Source organism: Delphinus delphis, chromosome 6 (genome assembly GCF_949987515.2).
Source record: "Delphinus delphis chromosome 6, mDelDel1.2, whole genome shotgun sequence".
Lineage (NCBI taxonomy): Eukaryota > Metazoa > Chordata > Mammalia > Artiodactyla > Delphinidae > Delphinus > Delphinus delphis.
The window spans coordinates 63901205-63923353 of NC_082688.1; the positions used below are offsets into that span (position 1 = coordinate 63901205).

A 22149-nucleotide genomic window follows, 5' to 3' on the forward strand; every position below is an offset into this window, starting at 1 on the left:
TAGCAAACACAATCCAACAGCACATTAAAAGGATCATACACCATGATCAAGTGGGGTTTATTCCAGGAATGTAAGGATTCTTCAATATATACAAATCAATCAACGTGATACACCATAGTAACAAATTGAAGGAGAAAAACCATATGATCATCTCAATAGATGCAAAGAAAGCTTTTGACAAAATTCAACACCGATTTATGATAAAAACCCTGCAGAAAGTAGGCAGAGAGGGAACTTTCCTCAACATAATAAAGGCCATGACAAACCCACAGCCAACATCGTCCTCAATGGTGAAACAGCGAAAGCATTTCCACTAAGATCAGGAACAAGACAAGGTTGCCCACTCTCCCCACTCTTATTCAACATAGTTTTGGAAGTTTTAGCCACAGCAATCAGAGAAGAAAAGGAAATTAAAGGATTCCAAATCGGAAAAGAAGAAGTAAAGCTGTCACTGTTTGCAAATGACATACTATACATAGAGAATCGTAAAGATGCTACCAGAATACTACTAGAGCTAAGGAATGAATCTGGTATAGTAGCAGGATACAAAATTAATGTACAGAAATCTCTGGCATTCCTATACACTAATGATGAAAAATCTGAAAGTGAAATCAAGGAAACACTGCCATTTACCACTGCAACAAAAAGAATAAAATATCTAGGAATAAACCTACCTATGGAGACAAAAGACCTGTAAGCAGAAACTTGTAAGACACTGATGAAAGAAATTAAAAATGATACAAATAGTTAGAGAGATATACCATGTTCTTGGATTGGAAGAATCAACATTGTGAAAATGACTCTACTACCCAAAGCAATCTACAGATTCAATGCAATCCCTATCAAACTACCACTGGCATTTTTCACAGAACTAGAACAAAAAATTTCACAATTTGTATGGAAACACAAAAGAACCCGAATAGCCAAAGCAATCTGGATAACGAAAAATGGAGCTGGAGCAATCAGGCTCCCTGACTTCAGACTATACTACAAAGCTACAGTAATCAAGACAGTATGGTACTGGCACAAAAACAGAACTATAGATCAACGGAACAGGATAGAAAGCCCAGAGATAAACCCACACACATATGGTCACCTTACCTTTGATAAAGGAGGCAGGAATGTACAGTGGAGAAAGGACAGCCTCTTCAATAAGTGGTGCTGGGAAAACTGGACAGGTACATGTAAAAGTATGAGATTAGATCAGCCCCTAACACCATACACAAAAAAAAGCTCAAAATTGATTAAAGACCTAAATGTAAGGCCAGAAACTATCAAACTTTTAGAGGAAAACATAGGCAGAACAACCTATGACATAAATCACAGCAAGATCCTTTTTGACCCACCTCCTAGAGAAATGGAAATAAAAACAAAACTAAACAAATGGGACCTAATAAAACTTCAAAGCTTTTGCACAGCCAAGGAAACCATAAACAAGACCAAAAGACAACCCTCAGAATGGGAGAAAATATTTGCAAAGGAAGCAACTGACAATGGATTAATCTCCAAAATTTATAAGCAGCTCATGCAGCTCAATAACAAAAAAACAAACAACCCAATCCAAAAATGGGCAGAAGACCTAATAGACATTTCTCCAAAGAAGATATACAGAGTGCCAACAAACACATGAAAGAATGCTCAACATCATTAATCATTAGAGAAATGCAAATCAAAACTACAATGAGATATCATCTCACACCAGTCAGAATGGCCATCATCAAAAAATCTAGAAACAATAAATGCTGGAGAGGGTGTGGAGAAAAGGGAACCCTCTTGCACTGCTGGTGGGAATGTGAATTGGTTCAGCCACTATGGAGAACAGTATGGAGGTTCCTTAAAAAACTACAAATAGAACTACCATATGACCCAGCAATCCCACTACTGGGCATATACCCTGAGAAAACCAAAATTCAAAAAGAGTCATGTACCAAAATGTTCATTGCAGCTCTATTTACAACAGCCCGGAGATGGAAACAACCTAAGTGCCCATCATCGGATGAATGGATAAAGAAGATGTGGCACATATATACAATGGAATATTACTCAGCCATAAAAAGAAACAAAATTGAGCTATTTGTAATGAGGTGGATAGACCTAGAGTCTGTCATACAGAGTGAAGTAAGTCAGAAAGAAAAAGACAAATACCGTATGCTAACACATATATATGGAATTTAAGAAGAGAAAAAAATGTCATGAAGAACCTAGGGGTAAGACAGGAATAAAGACACAGACCTACTGGAGAACGGACTTGAGGATATGGGGAGCGGGAAGGGTGAGCTGTGACAGGGCGAGAGAGAGTCATGGACATATACACACTAACAAACGTAAGGTAGATAGCTAGTGGGATGCAGCCACATGGCACAGGGACATCGGCCCGGTGCTTTGTGACCGCCTGGAGGGGTGGGATAGGGAGGGTGGGAGGGAGGGAGACACAAGAGGGAAGAGATATGGGAACATATGTATATGTAAAACTGATTCACTTTGTTATAAAGCAGAAACTAACACACTATTGTAAAGCAATTATACCCCAATAAAGATGTTAAAAAATAAATAAAATAAAAAGAGTCATGTACCAAAACGTTCATTGCAGCTCTATTTACAATAGCCTGGCGATGGAAACAACCTAAGTGTCCATCATCAGAAGAATGGATAAAGAAGATGTGGCACATATATACAATGGAATATTACTCAGCCATAAAAAGAAATGAAATTGAGCTATTTGTAATGAGGTGGATGGTCCTAGAGTCTGTCATACAGAGTGAAGTAAGTCAGAAAGAGGAAGACAAATACCGTATGCTAACACATATATATGGAATTTAAGAAAAAAAAATGTCATGAAGAACCTAAGGGTAAAACAGGAATAAAGACACAGACCTACTAGAGAATGGACTTGAGGATATGGGGAGGGGGAAGGGTAAGCTGGGACAAAGCAAGAGAGAGGCATGGACATATATACACTACCAAACGTAAAACAGATAGCTAGTACGAAGCAGCCGCATAGCACATGGAGACCAGCTCGGTGCTTTGTGACCACCTAGAGAGGTGGGATAGGGAGGGTGGGAGGGAGCGAGACACAAGAGGGAAGAGATATGGGAACATATGTATATGTATAACTGATTCACTTTGTTATAAAGCAGAAACTAACACACCATTGTAAAGCAATTATACTCCAATAAAGATGTAAAAAAGAAAAAAAAGAAAGATCTCAAACTAACTTTATATCTCAAGGATCTAGAAAAGGAGGAACAAAATAAGCCAAAAGTAGAAAGAAGGAAAAAACAAAGATTAGAGTTGAAGTAAGTGAAATGGAGACTAAAAAGACAATAGAAAAGATCAAGGAAACTAAAACCTGGTTTTTTGAAATGATAAACGAAATACACTAGACTCACTAAAAAAAAAGAGAGAGAACTCAAATAAATAAAATCAGAAATGAAAGAGGAGACATTGCAACTGATACTGCACAAATACAAAGGATCATAAGAGACTACTATGAAAAATTATATACCAAGAAATTGGACAACCTAGAAGAAATTGATAAATTCCTAGAAACAAACAATCTACCAACAATGAATCATGAAGAAACAGAAACTCTGAACAGACCAATTACTAGTAAGAAGATTGAATCAGTAATCAAAACCCCCAAAAGTGAAAAGTCCAGGACCAAATGGCTTCATGGATGAATTCAACCAAACATTTAAAGAATTAACACTAATCCTTCTCAAACTTTTCAAAAAAAATTGAAGAGGAAGGAACACTTCCAAAATTTTGTACAAGGCCAGCATTAACCTGATACAAAAGCCAGACAACAACACTGAAAGAAAAGAAAACCATATCTCTGATGAACAAAGATGTGAAAATCCTCAACAAAATATTAGCAAACCAAATTCAACAATACATTAAAAGGAACATACATCATGATCAAGTGGGATTTAATTCCAGGGATGCAAAGATACTTCAACATCTGCAAATCAATCAGTGTGATATACCAGATTAACAAACTGAATGATAAATATCATATGATCATCTCAAAAGACATAGAAAAGCCCTTGACAAAATTCAACATCCATTCATGATAAAAACTCTCAACAAACTGGGTGTAGGAGGAAACATACTTCAACATAATAAAGGCCATATATGACAAACCCACAGAAACATCAGACTCAGTGAAAAGCTGATAGCTTTTCCTCTAAGATGAGGAATGAGACAAAGATGCCCACTCTATCACCAATATTCAACGCTGGATATCAAAACAATTAGGCAAGCAAAAGAAACAAAAGACATCCATTTAGAAAGGAAGAAGTAAAACTGACATTATTTGCAGATAACATGGTATTACATATAGAAAACCTAAAGACTCGACCAAAAAACTGTTAGAATAAACAAATTCATAAAGTTGCAGGATACAAAATTAATATACAAATATCAGTTGCATTTCCATACACTATCAGGAAGTTATTAAGAAAACAATCCCATTTACAATTGTATCAAAAAGAATAAAATACCTAGGAATAAATTTAACCAACAAGGTGAAAGATCTGTACAGTGAAGACACTGATGAAAGAAACTGAAGACAACACCAATAAATGGAAAGCTCTTCCACGCTCACAGATTGGAAAAATTAAATATTCTTAAAATGGACATACTACTCAAGCAATCTACAGATCCAATGCAATCCCTATCACAATTTGACTGCATTTTTTTCACAAAAATAGAACAATCCTAAAATTTGTAATGGACCCACAGAAGATCTCAAATAACCAAAGCAATCTTAAGAAAGAAGAACCAAGCTGGAGGCATCTCATGTCTTGATTTCAAAATATACTGCATAGCTATAGTAATCAAAATAGTATGATACTGACATAAAAGGCACTTATATCAATGGAACAGAATAGACAGCCCAGAAAAAAACCCACTCTTAAATGATCTATTAGTTTACAACAAAGGAGCCAAGAAGAGTCAATGGGGAAAAGACAGTCCCTTCAATAAATGGTCCTGGGAAAACTGGACAGTCGCAAGCAGAAGAATGAAACTGGACCCCTATCTTACACCATACACAAAAACCACTCAAAATGAATCAAAGGTTTGAACATAAAACCTAAACCCATAAAAATGGTGGAAGAAAGCATATTGGGTAAGCTCCTTGACGCTGGTCTTGGCAATGTTTTTTTGGATTTGACACCAAAAGCAAAGTGACCAAAGCAAAAGAAACTAGTGGGACTAAATCAAACTAAAAACCTTCGCGAAGCATAGGAAACCACCAACAAAATGAAAAGGCAACCTATGTAATGCGAAAAAATATTTGCAAATCATCTCTCTGATACAGGGTTAATATCCAAAATATATAAAGAACCCATACAACCCAACAGCAAAAAATAATAATAATAATTGATTAAAAAATGGGCAGAGGACCTGAACAGACATTTTTCCAAAGAAGATATATTGATGGCCAATGGGTATGTGAAAAGGTACTCAACATCACTAATCATCAGGGAAATGCAAATCAAGACCACAATGGGATATCACCTCACACCTGTTAGATTAGAATGGCTATCACCAGAAAGATAAAAGGTAAGTGTTGGCAAGGATGTGGAGAAAAAGAAATCCTTTTGCACTGTTGGTGGGAATAGAAATTGGTGTAGCCACTATGGAAAGCAGTATGGAGACCCCTCAAAAAATTAAAAATAGAACTACCATATGATCCAGCAATTTCACCTCTAGGTATATATCCAAAGGAAATGAAAACAGGATATCAAAGAGATATCAGCACTCCCATGTTCACTGCAGCATTATTCACAATAGCCAAGATATGGAAGCAACTTAAGTGTCCATCAATAGATGAATGGATAAAAAAGATGTATATATACACAGTGGAATATTATTCAGCCATGAGAAAGGAGGAAATCCTGCTATCTGTGATAACATGGATGACCCTTGATGCCCTTATACTAAGTGAAATAAGCCAAATGGTATCACATATCTGTGGAATTAAGAAAAAAATAGTTCAACTCATAGAAACTGAGAGTAGACAAGTAGTTGCCAAGGGCTGGGGTTGTGGGAAATAGGGAGAGGTTGGTAAAAGGGTGCAAATTTTAGCTATAAGATGAATAAGGTAAAGCTCTAATGTAAAACATGATGACCACTGTTTTATCACCGTACTGTACAACTGAAATTCGCTAAGAGAGAAGAACTTAAATGTTCTCATAAAAAGAAAGATTAATATGTGAAGTGTTGGATGTGTTAATTAACTAGATGGGGAAATCCTTTCAAAGTTATACATATATCAAATTATCATAATGCACAATTTAAGTATCTTATAAATTTATATGTTAATTGTATAATTATGCCTCAGCAAAGCTGAAATAATATAAATAACTAAATCATAAAAGCAGTCAGAGAAAAGATACATTACTTCAGTGGAGGAACAATAAAACTAACAACTGACAACTTACCTCTATTAGTCTGTTTCCATCTATAAAATGGGGGAAAAATCATACCCACCTCATGTGGCTGTAGTGAGCATTAACGTGAGAATTAAAATCACACGCCCATAGCATAGTGTTGATATACAGTCAAGCCTTAACAGAAATGATGGAAACCAGAAGACAAGGAAATAACATCCTTTAAAACCTGAAAATAACTCCAAATGTATGATTCTATGCCAAGCAAATAAATCCTTCAAAAATGAAAGAGAAATAAAGACATTTTCAGGTGAACCAAAACTGGGAGAATCTGTTCCAGTACACTTCCACCAAGAGGCAGAAAAAAAATACTCCCAGAAAGAAACTCAGAAACTTACGAAGACATGAAGGACTAGAAAAAGCATCAATATGTGGGTAACTCTAAACAAATAGTGACTTCATATAACATATGTATTATAACACATAATATATAAACGACAATAATTACTTCTTGTTGTCATGAGTTTTAGTTCAACATCTATTTTATGCGCCCAGAATACCAAAAATGATGATAGGAGGGGTTCTAAGGCCACTACATTTACTATCACAGCGATGTTTAAAGTACCAACTTATAGTAAACTTCAGAAAACCAAGGAAGAATGTTTTGATCTCTGGGAAAACCACTTAAAAAGAGTAAAAGGAGGAACACCATCAGAAGGGATAAATTGGAAATCTTTTTAAATTGAAAATTTCCAAGCAGGTAAGAAAAGGAGAAAAATGGAAACAAAGAACAGATGGGTCAAGTAGAAAATACATAGTAAGCTGATAGGATTAATATCAGTCACAGTAAATAAAAATGGACTATTCCAATTAGAAGACAAAGATTATCAAACTAAACTTAAAAAAAAAGAAATATTTGGTGTCTACAAGGCACATTGACAAGACATAACTGATAAAGGTTCAAAGTAAAAAGATAGAAAAAGACATACCATGAAAATACTAACCAAAACAAAGCTGATATAGCTAAATTAATAACAAAGAAAAACACTGTAAGGCAAGAATAATTACTACAGATTAAAAGGTATAATTTATAATGATACAAGGATTAATCTGGACTTCCCTGGTGGCACAGTGGTTAAGAATCCAACTGCCAATGCAGGGGACACGGGTTTGAGCCCCAATCCAGGAAGAGCCCCTATGCCACAGAGCAAATGAGCCTGTGTGCCACAACTACTGAACCTGCGCTCTAGAGCCCGCGAGCCACAACTACTGAGCCCTCTTGCCACAACTACTGAAGCCTGCGTGCCTGGAGCCCATGCTCCGCAATGAGAGAAGCCACCGCAATGAGAAGCCCGCGCACCATAACAAAGAGTAGCCCCTGCTCGCTGCAACTAGAGAAAGCCTGCGCACAGCAACAAAGACCCAATGCAGCCAAAAATAAATTAATTTAAAAAATAAAGGAGCCAGATACTTAATATTTTAGGCCATATGCCTCTCTCACAACTATTCAACTCTGCTGTTGCAGCACAAAAGCAATCATAAACATATGTAAATAGATGAGAGCAGCTGTGTTTCAAGTAAAACTTTATTAACAAAAACAGGCAGAGGAAAAAGAAGACAAAAAAAAAAAAAACAGGCAGAGGTTCAAACTTATCCCAATGCCCATAGTTTGCCAATCCCTTCACTATCCTACAATGCATTCCCTCCGAGAGAAGCTCTAGTCGCTTTTCATTAATACCACTAAATTTTACCTCTCTCTCAGTTTTTAAAACATTCTGACCTTAATCTTACTGGTAAATTTTTATTTTAATGCTTTTCTTATTAGGCTCAATCTACTTGAAACAGGTTACTCTTGGGAGAATATGTATAACCTTTTACATATTTTAACTACAATGCCAATTATATCAGAAATTAACCTATAATTGAGATTCAAACCCAAGGAGTTTGGCTTTAAAGTCACGCTCATGGCTAGGTCACCTCACACAGTTGTTGTGGGAATTAAAAGAAATAACACGTGCAGAAAAAGTACCTTGTCGACCCTAAACGACTCCCTAAATATTAGCTGCTATTGCATTAGAGCTTTTGATCTGGATGTTTTGGGTGACCATTCTTTTGTACCTGGTCTTATTAGAAAGTAAAATTAAAATATGAGAAAGCATAAAAAAAGAAATTCATCTATAAATAAAACGTTTCTAAAACCACAGTACTAGCATGCACTAAAGTCTCAGTGTGATGATGTCAAACACCTATATTTACAGTTCTCCCTTTTGAACTTTTTTCAGTTATTAGTTTTTAATTGCTCACTCTGTATTTAATAAGGAGAATTACCACAAGGCCCCACTAATATATGCAACTAAGCAACAATAGTAAATATCTTCTTTTAATTAAACAAAATGACCATGTGTATAAAAAAGATCTAAATACGCAGAACTTAAAGATCTTCTCTCAATTGCTCTCTTATTACAAAATTTAATTGTATGTACCACCACCGAACTTGTCATTTTTAATAAAAAAAGATTTAAACAGTATAAAATGATATAAATAGGAAAGAAAACACCCTTCTCCATCAGGGAATCTATTCCTTCTTCCCTCTCTCTTCCCTACCGGTTTCTCACATGCACCCTTGCTCATACTCTGTCTGTCTCTCTCTCCCACACACAAAACACACACACACACACACACACACACACACAGAGGGCATTTTAAAAACACAATCTAAGTCCAAATGACACATAGGATCAGGCTCAAATACCAGTTCTACACACAAAGCACACAAGATATGATTCAGAAAACACAAAATCAGGTTCAAATCCCAGCTCTACAACTAAAACCAGTTTAATAATCACTTCCCTAGCTTTGCATCTTCAGTAACTATTTATTCAACCTCTATTAGTCTGTTTCCATCTATAAAATGGGGGAAAAATCATACCCACCTCATGTGGCTGTAGTGAGCATTAACGTGAGAATTAAAATCACACGCCCATAGCATAGTGTTGATATACAGTCAAGCCTTAACACTCCTAGGTGATGCTATTACCACCGCCACCACTAACACCACCATTCTGGGCAAATCTTGTTAACACCTATTGTAGTTCCTCTACAAAATGGAAAAAGCAATGCCTCAAACGGTGTATGTAATAACTTTTTAGGGCATCCTGCAAATTTGTCTTGTCCTTTCTCTCAAGAACTTAATGTTCCTTTGAGAACCTTTAAGAATTAAACAAGTCTATTTTTATTCCTGAGAAGAAACAAGAAGCTAACATTTTCACTTTGTTTTTCATTACTGTAGATATTTTTAAACCAATATATTATTAAGAGATCTAATATGTCACTTTTTGAAGAACTCAACACTAATAAATAATCATAAATAGATGTGGTTAAAAGGCAATATCAGAACAGGGTCCACTTTCTCAATTCCAATATATTTTAAAATGCACCAATTTGAGGGTTTATGTTTGTTGTTTTTGTTTTCAGTTTTCTGCACTTAAAAGCACCACATGTTAATAACTGTATAATATAGTTGCTCTAACATTAGTTGATATAAACATTTCTTACCAAGTTATGCTTTTTTAGTGGAAGAAAGTAATAATAGTGGCAGAAAGAAAACATCAGTGCGTAGCAAGTAAGAAGTTCAGTGTAGAAACACAACTGCAGAAAAAGCCAGTGATTATCTTCACCAACACAATTGTTAATCCTGAAGAAAAAAAGGAAAAAGAAAAATTATTTCAGACTTTAATGTTAATTTTAGGACGGTAAAACTAGACGCAAACACACACAAACTTCACATAAAGCACAAACTTCATATGTGCTTTACTTCACAGAGATAAGCTAAAGTCACTCAAACCTAAAAGCAAAGAGTACATAAGATATGACACAAATATGCCACTTCACATTTGTAAAGCACATTCTACTTTTTAAAGAAGTCCTGTATATGATTCCCCTTCAACTCAACAACAACCCAGTGAGGCAGGGAAGAACAGATGGCAGCCTCCTTGCTTCACTGATACAAAAAAGGAACAAAGGAGTTAGGACAATTGCCAGAGGATGTACAGTTAGGAGAGACAGTGGTCAAGAGAACAAGAACCCTCTTCTGTATACTGCTCTTCCAACCGCAGCATTCTAGCTGTGCAGACCAATTTGAATGATGTGAAGTAAAATAACTTAAACCTGCCACTCTGAGATACTGCTAAGCATTCACAATTTTTCTTACTTTTAAAATCTAACCTTGGTTCCTGAAAATAAACACATATCCAAAAGTATTTATAAATTCTTAGAGCTACATTTCCACCAATACAACAGTGAACCACAACTAGGAAAAAGGATTAATGTCATAATCCCAAAATATTCAAGATTAATGCAAGCTGACCATATTATTGTTCCAAGGTTATTTATTGTACCTAAATTTTCAAAATATTTTACAATTCCAGCAGAAAACCCTAGTTCAAAACTACAAATTACCTTTCACAAATGTTTTCATTTCAATATAGCATTACACTGCCACTGTTTGAAAAAATAAATAAATAAGGTCAAATTCCTAACTTAAATTGTTGTTTTAAAGGTGTGCTGTCTAACTGTTTTTTAAAATCAGATATATAACTGAACCGAAAACCTGGAAGAGGCATTTCTTAGACTAAAGAGTGCATGCTTTGTAAACAAGGAAACTTCCTGTGTTTTGTTATCTGCAGGCAGGGCTACCAGAGGAGGGTGCTTCTGTATGCACTCAAAAATACTCTTCAATAGCTGTTGCTTGAAAGAGGACTTATACTTGCCCCATTCCTTTCTGTCCCCCCAAAATTTGAGAAATAACTGCTATGCTCATGGCGTTCTTCTTAAGCGCAGAACTTTAAGAAACACTAAGATAATCTACATGTAAGAGTTCTTTTGGTAGCAAGTTCCTTGGAAGGAGTCATTAGAGCCAAAAATAGAGTAAACCTTGAGGTCATCAGAGAACTGACCTCCAAATCCAAAGCTGTTAAGCAGCTAAGATAATGCAGTTTCTGAAAAAACTCAAAAATTCTCCTTGCTTCTAGTTATACTGTACATTTCGCTCACTCTCTGAATATCTCAGCACTGCTCTATTAGGGAATTCAATCACATAAATCCCTGAATCTACGCAGGCCCCCTGGTCTACCCTCCCTTCCTAGGCTCCAGCTCTTTGTACTTTCACTCTTCTTCCCACCAGTGTTCTGAGAAGGTGACAAAAACTATGGAGGCACAAGGCCTAGGAACAGAGAGCTCACCCCAATCTTAGAATTTTGGTTAAACAGCACTTTATTTTGTCACCAAGTCAACCTTTATTCCTTGAAAATAAATCAATAAATAAAATCACTCATCTATATAGTACCAAAACAGTTCCTAGTTGATTATTTTTTCAGCTTAAGCTATTGCATTCACTTAAAAGGAGGTATCAATATCCAACCAACTATCTTGAACATTTATTATACTTTTAATCAGAAATATTACTCTAAAAAGTGTATAAAATTGAGTTTTTAAGTGTGATTATCCCTTACCTGAATACATGTTTTATATAGCTTTAAAAAATCTACTACTATTGCAACTGTAAACAGAACACTGAGGTTTGTAAAATCACTTGAGAATTGATCTGTTTAAAGTCAAGGCACATTTTTTTCAACACCAACTGTATGTTATATACTAAACTATCCTGTTGATGGAATTTTCAACTTTTTTACATAGTAACAAAGTGCTTTTACTTTTTCTTAATCTCAGGAAATTACCTTGTATTTAAACAATCAGTTTATAGTGAAAACCAAATTCTTACTAAAAGCTTGCTAATAATAACTTATCAAAACAAGGGAAACTCTAAATTGATTAGCATTACTAGGCAAAGCTAAACTCTACCCTGAGTCAACCTTAGATAAATGCAATTATAAATTTAAGAAGATTATTATGTAGCTAACTTTGCATATATGCATGTATGTGTGTACAAACATAAATATATATGTATATAGATATATTTATAAAGTGCTACACCATACCAGTTTAAATATTTATACAGAGATCCCATGCTAGGAAAGCAGAATTAAATACAATATCTTTTTCACAGATTTTTGTGACAGCTTTGAAATGAGATACAATGAAGAACTCTCACAGCATTTGTTTTCAAAAATTCTATTTCTCAACTGAACATTTTCTTTAAATATTACAAGAGAGCCCCCTATTGACCAAAAATGTTGGCAGTTCAGCAGAATCAGCTAACTACCACTTTTTACACATCCAGCCAGCATGTAATGTTAATACCTATTACCAATTCATAGCACTGAAAAAGGCTGAAAGTGGGTGAAATGAGGTATAAGGGTATCTGAAATGTGTTACTCTTTAATTAAACAAACTGGAAGGGAAATACAAACAATGAGATGTATACGGTTTATTACAGTTAGAAACAATAACAGCTACTATATTTATATTTAAGTATTTTCTATGTCAGATACTACACTGAATGCTTTACATACATCGCCTCATTTAATAAAACCACCTTAGTTTTTTGTATATTTGGGTGCATGTTAATTCTTAGTTTTCTGCTCAAATATCTCCTTGTGAGAAAATATAGGATCTCTGGAAAAAATGACTTTGGGAGTTGACAGAACCATATGATCAAATAAAGGGATCTTCATTAAAAAGGTTTTCTTAAACTGTGTAACTCTAATATAACCTTTGTTTAAATCTGCTAAGTACTAAGATTTATTTTTTACTACCTTTTTTTCCAAAAAGTGAATTACTTATTTCTTACCATGGACAGTGATGATCCATTCTCCTAACACAGTGGCCGCAGCGGCTGCAGTGATGGGAACGCTTTGGTCTCATCAAATTACACTTGTTACACAATTCCCAGAACTCCCTTTCTAGAGGAGGAAATTAAAATCCATTTAATAAAGGCACATGAATAATGTTGAAATTTAGCAACAAGTGTTTAGAAGAGTTTATAGGAATTCTTTGATATATATGTCTAAGTGTCCAGTGAAAATGTCTGCCAAAAATGTTGCTGCTCTATTCTATGCATGTTTTATTTTGTACGTTTCTAATTTTAAACACTATAAAAATAAGACACTATTAATAGTTAAACTAAGAGATAGAAAACAACATATTTGAGTTTAAGCATATTGCTGTAAGTAAAATTTAATGACAAAACCCCAAAGTACAACCAAATTATTACATTAAAACAGAATTATATTTAAACAAATTAATTTCTAGAAATTTATTATCTAAAGGCTCTAAAGAAGAAATAATGCTGAGTATTGGTTTCATAGATTAATAAGTCAAAATCAATCGTTATGATATTGTAAGAAAAACAGAGATGGCATCCTCCCAAACTCCCCACACGAAACCATTTTTTAAAATATTAATGGACTCATTTGGGAATGTTTATGAGAGAGGGTTGGAAAAAGATTTTTTAAGAGGTTTAAGAGGTACTAGAATTTAAGAGGTACTAGAATAGTTTCAGAGGTGAAGAAGATTACAAGAAGATTACTATTTAATGGAAATAAAGGAGTCCTTTACAAAATTCTATCCTACCACCAAATAGCAATTTCCTCTAGTCTGTTGTGAAAGAGCACACAATTAAGCTTTGTGCTTAAAAACATGAAGTTTACAGGAATAAAGGGAAAAGTCATTTGTTTTCATTAAGAACTGCTCTAATTAGATCCATAAAAACTCTATGGGACAGTCATCTACCAAGATAAGACAATTGTTATATAGAACATATCACTTTAATATTTCTTGAAATGGAATTTTACTTTTATAAAAATTTTTAAACTTTATATCACTTATGGAAAACTATATCCTAACCTCACTAAAAGTATGGGCATAGTAAAATTAACCTAACTCCAATACTCAGAGTGAGTATTAGTATATGCAAAATGTGACCCAGCACACAGTAGGTAGTAACTAAATCCCTGCTAAAGCATGAAAAGTTTAAAAAATTTTTTAATGAAAGATTCTAAATATAAGTAATAGAATTGTGGGTAGTTTTCAATTTTCTAAAAAGATACCCTATTTTAATTCCATTATTTCTAGTTTAATGGCCAGAAGTAAAATCAAGATACTGGAATTTTATAGTAAAGTGTTGGAAAAACATTCTGCTACCAATGTCTCTGAAGAAATCAATAAAGTATGAATAAAAGCTATATCAAATCAACTGTTCATTCCAATAATATGAAAGTTGAGAAATTATCTTTTACATTTAAAATATTTCACTTTAAAATAAAATTCTCTTCCGTTTCTTACTTACAATTCTTATTTTAATGAAAACATATTACGTGAGAGAGCAACAATATTAAAGCTTAATTTAGGTACAATTGAACTATGATAATTTAACTGTTAGTGAAGCAGAAATATTTCATTCGTAGCATAATACAAGGTCACAAGCATGTCACTTTTTTTTTCCCCTAGATGTTAGTGGATGTTAGATGTTCCCAAATATCCCAATGTTAAAACTTTGAATTCACATACTACAAGGAATATGGTCAGGAAGGAGACTCTCTTTGATGAGCCGATTTTCATTAAAAGACAACATGAAAACATTATGTTCTTAAACCAGCCCCTTAAAAAATAAATATGGGGTATTCTCTATTGGCAATTTCAGCACATAATACTGCAAAGAATAAATTATTTATTTCATACTTAAAATGTTGTATCCTCAGAAAAGAGCGTTTGGCTAGAGTCAGAGAAAGACTGTAATTCATTCCGTAGTGTAGACTATGGTTGGCAAACTACAGTCCACAGGGAAATCCAGGCCACCACCTGTTTTTGTGTGACCCATGAGGTAAGAATGTTTTTTACAAATTTAAATGATTGAAAATTATAATGATCATAACAATAATAATTTGTGGCATATAAAAATCTTGGAATTTAAATTTCAATGTCTATAAATAAAGCTTTATTTGAACACAGCTATCTATGCCCGTTCATTTACATATTTCTATGGCTGCTTTTGGGTTACAATGACAGAGCTGAGGACTTGTGACAGAGACCATATGGTCCATAAAGCTAAAAATATTTGTTATCTGGCCCTTAACAGTACAGAAGAATGTGCTGACCTATGGTCTGGTACATAAATTTGTTCAAAGAAAGGGTTTGAGCCATTTAAGACTCAATTTAAGATGTAAGAATCTAAAATGAAAAATACAAATGAAAATGCACATTTTCACACACAAGTACACACACACATTTATGTTTTTAGAAAAGAAAAAAAATCACAATTTTTAAAATCCAGAAATTAAAGTATTATCTATGTTTTTGCTTTGCAGAGCAAGAAAAAAAGCCATCCATCTTAACCTACCACCCTATGTATCTATAAACCATTTCTTAGTCTTCTCCCTTTTTTCTTCAGGGTTTATTCATGTCCAAACAGGATCTTGGTGACTGATACATTCTGGTGTCTGATGGTCACCTACAAGACTTTTGTACTACCCATCTAACAAAATAAAAGCCTATGGGAGACAGAATCCAACTCCTAATTTATGGTAGCTATAGAAGATAAAAAATTAACAGATACATTTTTTAAAGGAAAGAAAAATCAAAACATAAAACAAATAAAAGAAAAAAGGTAAACTCTATAAATGATAGATGCTCTTTAATGTAAGGTAAACAGCATCTCATTGTTTAACAGGGAACCTTATTAATGCTGTAAATGCATGAATGACTATAAAGCAAGATTTGGTTTGGTTTATCCCTCAAAAAGGAAGGAATCACCTTCTATTTGAGTCTTTTAAAAGACTCACATATTAGGGGGCCTTTTCTCAATTACTATATCTCAAATCACAAAGTAATGTTTTGGGGAGAAAAATATAACTTGAAACTACAAAAATCAATACAAGGGTTGGGTTTTAACAGAGGTTTTCTGACAGAATCGGTTGCCAGTGTAGCTCTGTAACAATACCAAGAGACTTTGGAAACATTAAAATGTGATAAATGAATGCATGTTTTTTTGGTTGGGCAAATGGGAACTCTTCACTGAAGAAAAACAGGCCAAATGTCAATGAGACCAGATATAATGCAGATATCCAAATAGTTGGCAAGATGCCATGGTGTCCTCCATCACTGGAGTCTATAAGCTAAAGGTAACACAGCAGTTTCAGGTGGATTCAATCTGACCCACAGGTATAATCCGTTTGGTATTTACTTTAAAACAATCCTTTAAAAATTTTGAATTAGTTGCCAATATTTTTAAAAATCATGAAATGTCTCACAAAAATTGAGATTCCATATTTTCTCTTCAAAAATTGCAGTATCTAATAATACCAGGCCTGTATGACTATTTCACTGTAGCTGAATAGTGCCACTCCCTTTAGATAAGATATGAGATTTTCAACGTAAAATAGTTCCTCCCTGGCCCCTTTCACTGATTTCCAGTATCTGACAGATGTAGGCATTTGAATGTTTGACCACAGCAAACTAAAGATTTCATCAGAAATGAGTCCTGAGTTAGGAAAAGCCTGCTTCTTTGATTTTCTGATAACATTGGGTTTTAGAGTTGAAGTAGAAGATACATGTATCAGGGCTTCCCTGGTGGCGCAGTGGTTGAGAGTCCGCCTGCCGATGCAGGGGACACGGGTTCGTGCCCCGGTCCGGGAAGATCCCACATGCCGCGGAGTGGCTAGGCCCGTGAGCCATGGCTGCTGAGCCTGCGTGTCCGGAGCCTGTGCTCCGCAACAGGAGAGGCCACAACAGTGAGAGGCCAGCGTACCGCAAAAAAAAAAAAAAAAAAGAAAATACATGTATCAATATTTTAGAGAGCCTTTGGTTTAGGCTAGTAGAGAAGAGGGATTCTATACAAATTACAGAGTGCCATCCTCCCTGACCAAACACAGGTACACGCGCGCGCACACACACAATAACCGCTAAATGACAGTGATACTGCTTCTATAAATTAATAAAAACTAAATATTCAAGATAATTTTCAGAAACTTCTACATAAACATCAGTGTCATATCATTCCCACTTAATCGTTAAACTTGCAAGACCAAGTAAGCCCCAAATGATGGATCTCAAAAAACAATCAGAAACTCAAGGGAGGCTATATAAGTGACTTGCCAGTTTATCTAATTTTAGAAAGAATTAGTACATTGGTTCCCAAACTTTGTGACACACTAGAATCACCTTGGATCTTTCAAAAATACGGACACCTGGCTCTCACCCCCAGATACTCTGATTTAATTAATATGGGATGTGATCTGGACATTGAGATTTTTTAAAGCTCCCCACGTGGTTCTAATGTACAGCAAGTTCGGAAACTACTATAAAAATTTTTCTGGTTCTATAATGTATAACAAAGACATATAAATTTCTTTCTAGAAGAAAGTACAGAGTTCTCAAAGCTTACATAGCAAATGATGGAAAAGTGAAACTTGGGAAAGAGGGTAAAGGAGGTTTACTATATCTGGCATGTAATAAAACAAGCAATATATTTGTAATTTTTTTATGTTGCCTGAATGGTTACTATGCAATAAAGTGACCAAAAATTACCTTCATTGACACTAGAATAAAAGGCTTTCAAAATTTTCACTGAATTGTTCGAACTTGAAGAAATATAGGCAATAGTATTATAATACTACAAATATTTAAGCAATATTATATCAATAATATCATGAGGTAAGTGGCACCATCAAAAAATTCCTTTACTAAAAAAAAATATAATTTCTCAGTAATTATACAGCATTCAACAAATATTTACCTAGCAACTATTACTAAGTGACAGAGACTACTTAGGCATTAAGGATACAGTACTGAACAAATGAAGAAAACAAAACAAAGAATCTACACCCTCACAGAGGTTACACAGATCTAGAGTGGGAGGAGGGAGAGACAAATAAATAAACAAGTAAACTGAAAAGGAGAGCCAGAGAGTGGGGGATATGAGGAGTCAGCTGAGATTTGTGGTTTTAAATTGAGAAGTCTGGAAAGGAAACAACTGAGGAAAGACTTGAAAGTGGCGTTACATGACATATACAATTAATATACTAAAGGCAGTCAAATACATTAATAAAGATGATAATTCTGGCATTGTAAAACTGATAAATCTGAAAGGTACCATACCTCCATGTGGGATCTTTGGGTTCTCAGGGAGTCTTCCTGGATCAGTTATTGAGGCCCTCACTAAGGCAACCAGACAAAATATGGCAATGCCATAGAATACTTGGAAATAAACAAACAAATAAGGAAATAAATAAAATTAGTATTTACCCTTCAAAATATTTTTCAACAAGCATATCTAAAGGATAAATGTATATTTTAATTAATACCATCAGGATAAATAATTTTCAAAAATAAGATGGAAAGATGATTAACTCATTTCATTCATCAAATAATACTGCCAAGAGGATTATCTAAAATGTAGTAATCTTAAATAGTTATTTTGTATAATAATAACTGATAAACTTGTTATAAACCAGATTCTTTATTAACAGAAATTCCCTACTAATATTGGTATAAATGAATCCCTTTTAATTATTACATGTACTATATTTGACAGAATCAAAGCAGCATTTTTAAACCTATTCTACAATTAAACTTTTCATTAACTCTAAGTGGCTAGCTTCAAAATTACACTGGGTTAGTGATGTTCAATTGCTCTTTTCAATAGATCTTAAGATAGTTAATTTGAAAATAAAGAATCTAGAAATTTTTGTGTTTTAAAATGAATAACTAGAAAAAATAACAGTAAAGGAAAATATATTCATTCATCATAATTCTACCTTTTAGATGAAAAAGAAATAGGCATTTTGTTGGGGGGATAAAGGCACTGCACCTGTAATAGGAAACTTAGTTCAAGTGCTAACTCCAGGACTGACTGCATGGTATTGGTCAGTTTTATCATTTGTAAAACAGATTATACTTCCCACAGCTCTTATGAGATCAAAATGACATAATGTACATGAAAATGATAAATGCCATGTACATGTAAATCATATCACTTCAATCTTATTCTTTTAATCATAAGCAAACCATCACCATTAAACTATAGGAGAAAATAATTATCCAGAAGTTCAAAGTATTATCATAATCAAAATCATAATCAATAACTTTTATATCATGAAACTTTTCCTCAATAATGTGTATCATAATCATTCTTAAAACTCCTTCCACATTTGCAATAAGTATATAACAGAAACATTAAAAATACACACAGACCTACACAAATAGCACTATTGTGCCAGTCTTTTATTAAACAAAATGGTCTTTATATATTTTGTAGAGTTAGGTATGAAGATATCACATTTATCTAACCCTGCAAAATATATAAAGGCCATTCTTTTTAAAAATGTCCATAATTTAGTAAATAACTTCATATTAATAGCACTGAATAATATTAAAAGGAAGGTTATTATAGTGGTATTTTACTCCAAAAACATTCACAATGAGAAAAAGCTTTAATTATCCAAAGAAATAAATAAAGATCTAGAAACTTACTTATTATTAATATGCCTGGAATATGTCCTTCTTCATAGTGAGGAAAGAGGACAATTTTGGGAATTAAAACAAAGTTGTATAACCAGACAAAGACAATCAAACCCATGCAGCACCAACCATGTGGGTCAGCAACAAAGTGAATCCGGAGACCCATTTTGCAGTCCTATGACTGCCTGCCAACCCACAAGGAAAGATCAACCTAAGGAAAGGGAAAAAGAAAAATTTACTTATATAGGAAAAATTATTTGAATAAAACAAAACTACCTTTTTGGCAACTATAAAATGACACTTAAATTTTCTTTCTATGTATATTTTTGACAAAATAGAACACTTTGGAAAACAAAGGGAAGTTTCAGCCTATTAAAATTTCACCATAAGCTTCAAATAATTTAATTTCAATTTTCATATGAATTGGAATCACAGAGTATAAACTGGCATTACCTTCTGAAGTTAAACACAAGTCTGCCCTTAACTCAGCAATTCCATGTGTAAATTCAAGAGAAATGAGTGCACATATTCACCAAAAGATATGATTAAAACTACAAAAAGGTTTTATACATAAGACTAACTGATAGTAATACAAGTCAAAAGAGTGCTCATCTTGTGGTGGGAGGGGTGTTTATTAATTGGGAAGGGAAATGGGGGAAACTCTGGGGAGCTAGAGATGTTCTAGATGGTGACCTGTTGCCTTACAGATATCTACATATGTAAAAACTCACTGAGCTATATACACTTAAGATTTGTTCAATTTAATTTAATTTTAAACCACAACAAAATGCTTAAAAATCATTTTGAAAAATTATAATAAAAAGTGAGAAGTAATTACAAATTGCCAAAAATACTTAAATTCATGGAATGAAGCCCAACTAATATTACTATCAATTCGAGAAGACTCCTGCTTAAATGGGGCTTTTTTCAGTTCAGTGTTAACAAAATGCTAATAGGCCTCACAATGAGAGGCTTAAAGATACTTCTACATATGGTATTTAAAAAGTGACCTAGGGCTTCCCTGGTGGCGCAGTGGTTGAGAGTCCGCCTGCCGATGCAGGGGACACGGGTTCGTGCCCCGGTCCGGGAGGATCCCGCATGCCGTGGAGCGGCTGGGCCCGTGAGCCCTGGCCGCTGAGCCTGCGCGTCTGGAGCCTGTGCTCCGCAACGGGAGAGGCCACAGCAGTGAGAGGCCCGCATACCGCAAAAAAAAAAGTGACCTAAAATATATCCTTACTTTAGTAGCTATAATTTATAAACCTTAAATAATAAATTACTATATGAGGTCTAGGGGGCAACTTTTTTACCTAAAATACAATGGAATAATACAATAATACACTAGGACAATGTTTCTCAAACCTATAAGCAAACTGGAATCAGTTGAGGAGCTTTTTAAAAATACTTATTCCCAGGCCTCATTCCAGATGTACTGAATCATAATTCTTTACAGAGTAATGCTCAAAAACCTATAAAATGTTCTAAAATGCTCCCCAGGTGTCTCGATACAGCTGACGGGTATCCAGGAACCACGGATCCAGGAGCTTCACTAAGACTTCAATGTACAGCAATGAGCTGAACTCAGTTCAACAAATATTCATTGAGCCTCCACTATATACTAGTCACTTGCTAGACACTGTAGATACAATGATGAATAAGACATGGTCTTTGCTTAAAGGAACTAACAGTCTAATTGGGAAAAGAGCCATAAAATGGGTTTAATATAATACATTCCAGGGATGTGGACAAGATCTTACTATAGGCACAGAAAGATGGGGACTGATTAAATCAGGGCAAGACCCCCCTGCAGGGGAGTGAACTGAGTTCAATCTTAAAAGAGTAAAAGTTATCCAAGCAAAGAAAAGTGACAACAATACTGCAAACAGAAGGAAGAGCAGGAGGTAGACAAGAGTAAAAATTGTAGGAGGTATTACAAACTGCCATGATAAATCACAAACCTTTCAGTGGAGAGCAAGTGGTAAGAAATAAAGGGCTATATCATGATGGATATAAAGATGCCATTCTTAGGCACTGGAAAGCTACTAAAGCAGGCGGGTAACATAATGAGGTTTATATTTTAAATAAAGGATTAAAGCTCTGGTGTGGAGGATGAAATTAAAGACAAAGATCATTTAGGCTACGAGAAGGCAAAAGCCAAAATTAGTTTTGGAGAGATTAACTGAAGAAACAGAATCAAACCAGTAAGCTTCTGGAGGATGACTCCCAGATTTCCAGCTTATATCCCAGACTACTTCATTCTAAGGATAATTTATCATCAGTTGAAGAGCCTCAGGGTACTACCCGTTGGAGGCCTTGCCAATGTTCTTTAAAGTTACGAAGC

The 22149-nt window shown here is 34.5% G+C and overlaps 1 protein-coding gene across 2 annotated transcripts in view; it reads right to left on the reverse strand.

Annotated features, from left to right (window-relative positions):
• Positions 1-22149, reverse strand: part of ZDHHC21 (zinc finger DHHC-type palmitoyltransferase 21) — a 76878-nt gene that overhangs the window by 44265 nt on the left and 10464 nt on the right. For both annotated transcript variants that reach the window (XR_009519880.1, XM_060014763.1), the window contains exons 3-6: positions 19824-20022; positions 18450-18548; positions 13147-13258; positions 9954-10092 (exon numbers count right to left, since the gene is read on the reverse strand). Coding sequence is in view for 1 of the 2 variants with exons in the window: in XM_060014763.1 (XP_059870746.1) it covers positions 9954-10092; positions 13147-13258; positions 18450-18548; positions 19824-19977 (504 nt within the window). In the remaining variant the exon portion in view is untranslated. The remainder of the gene's footprint in view (positions 1-9953; positions 10093-13146; positions 13259-18449; positions 18549-19823; positions 20023-22149) is intronic.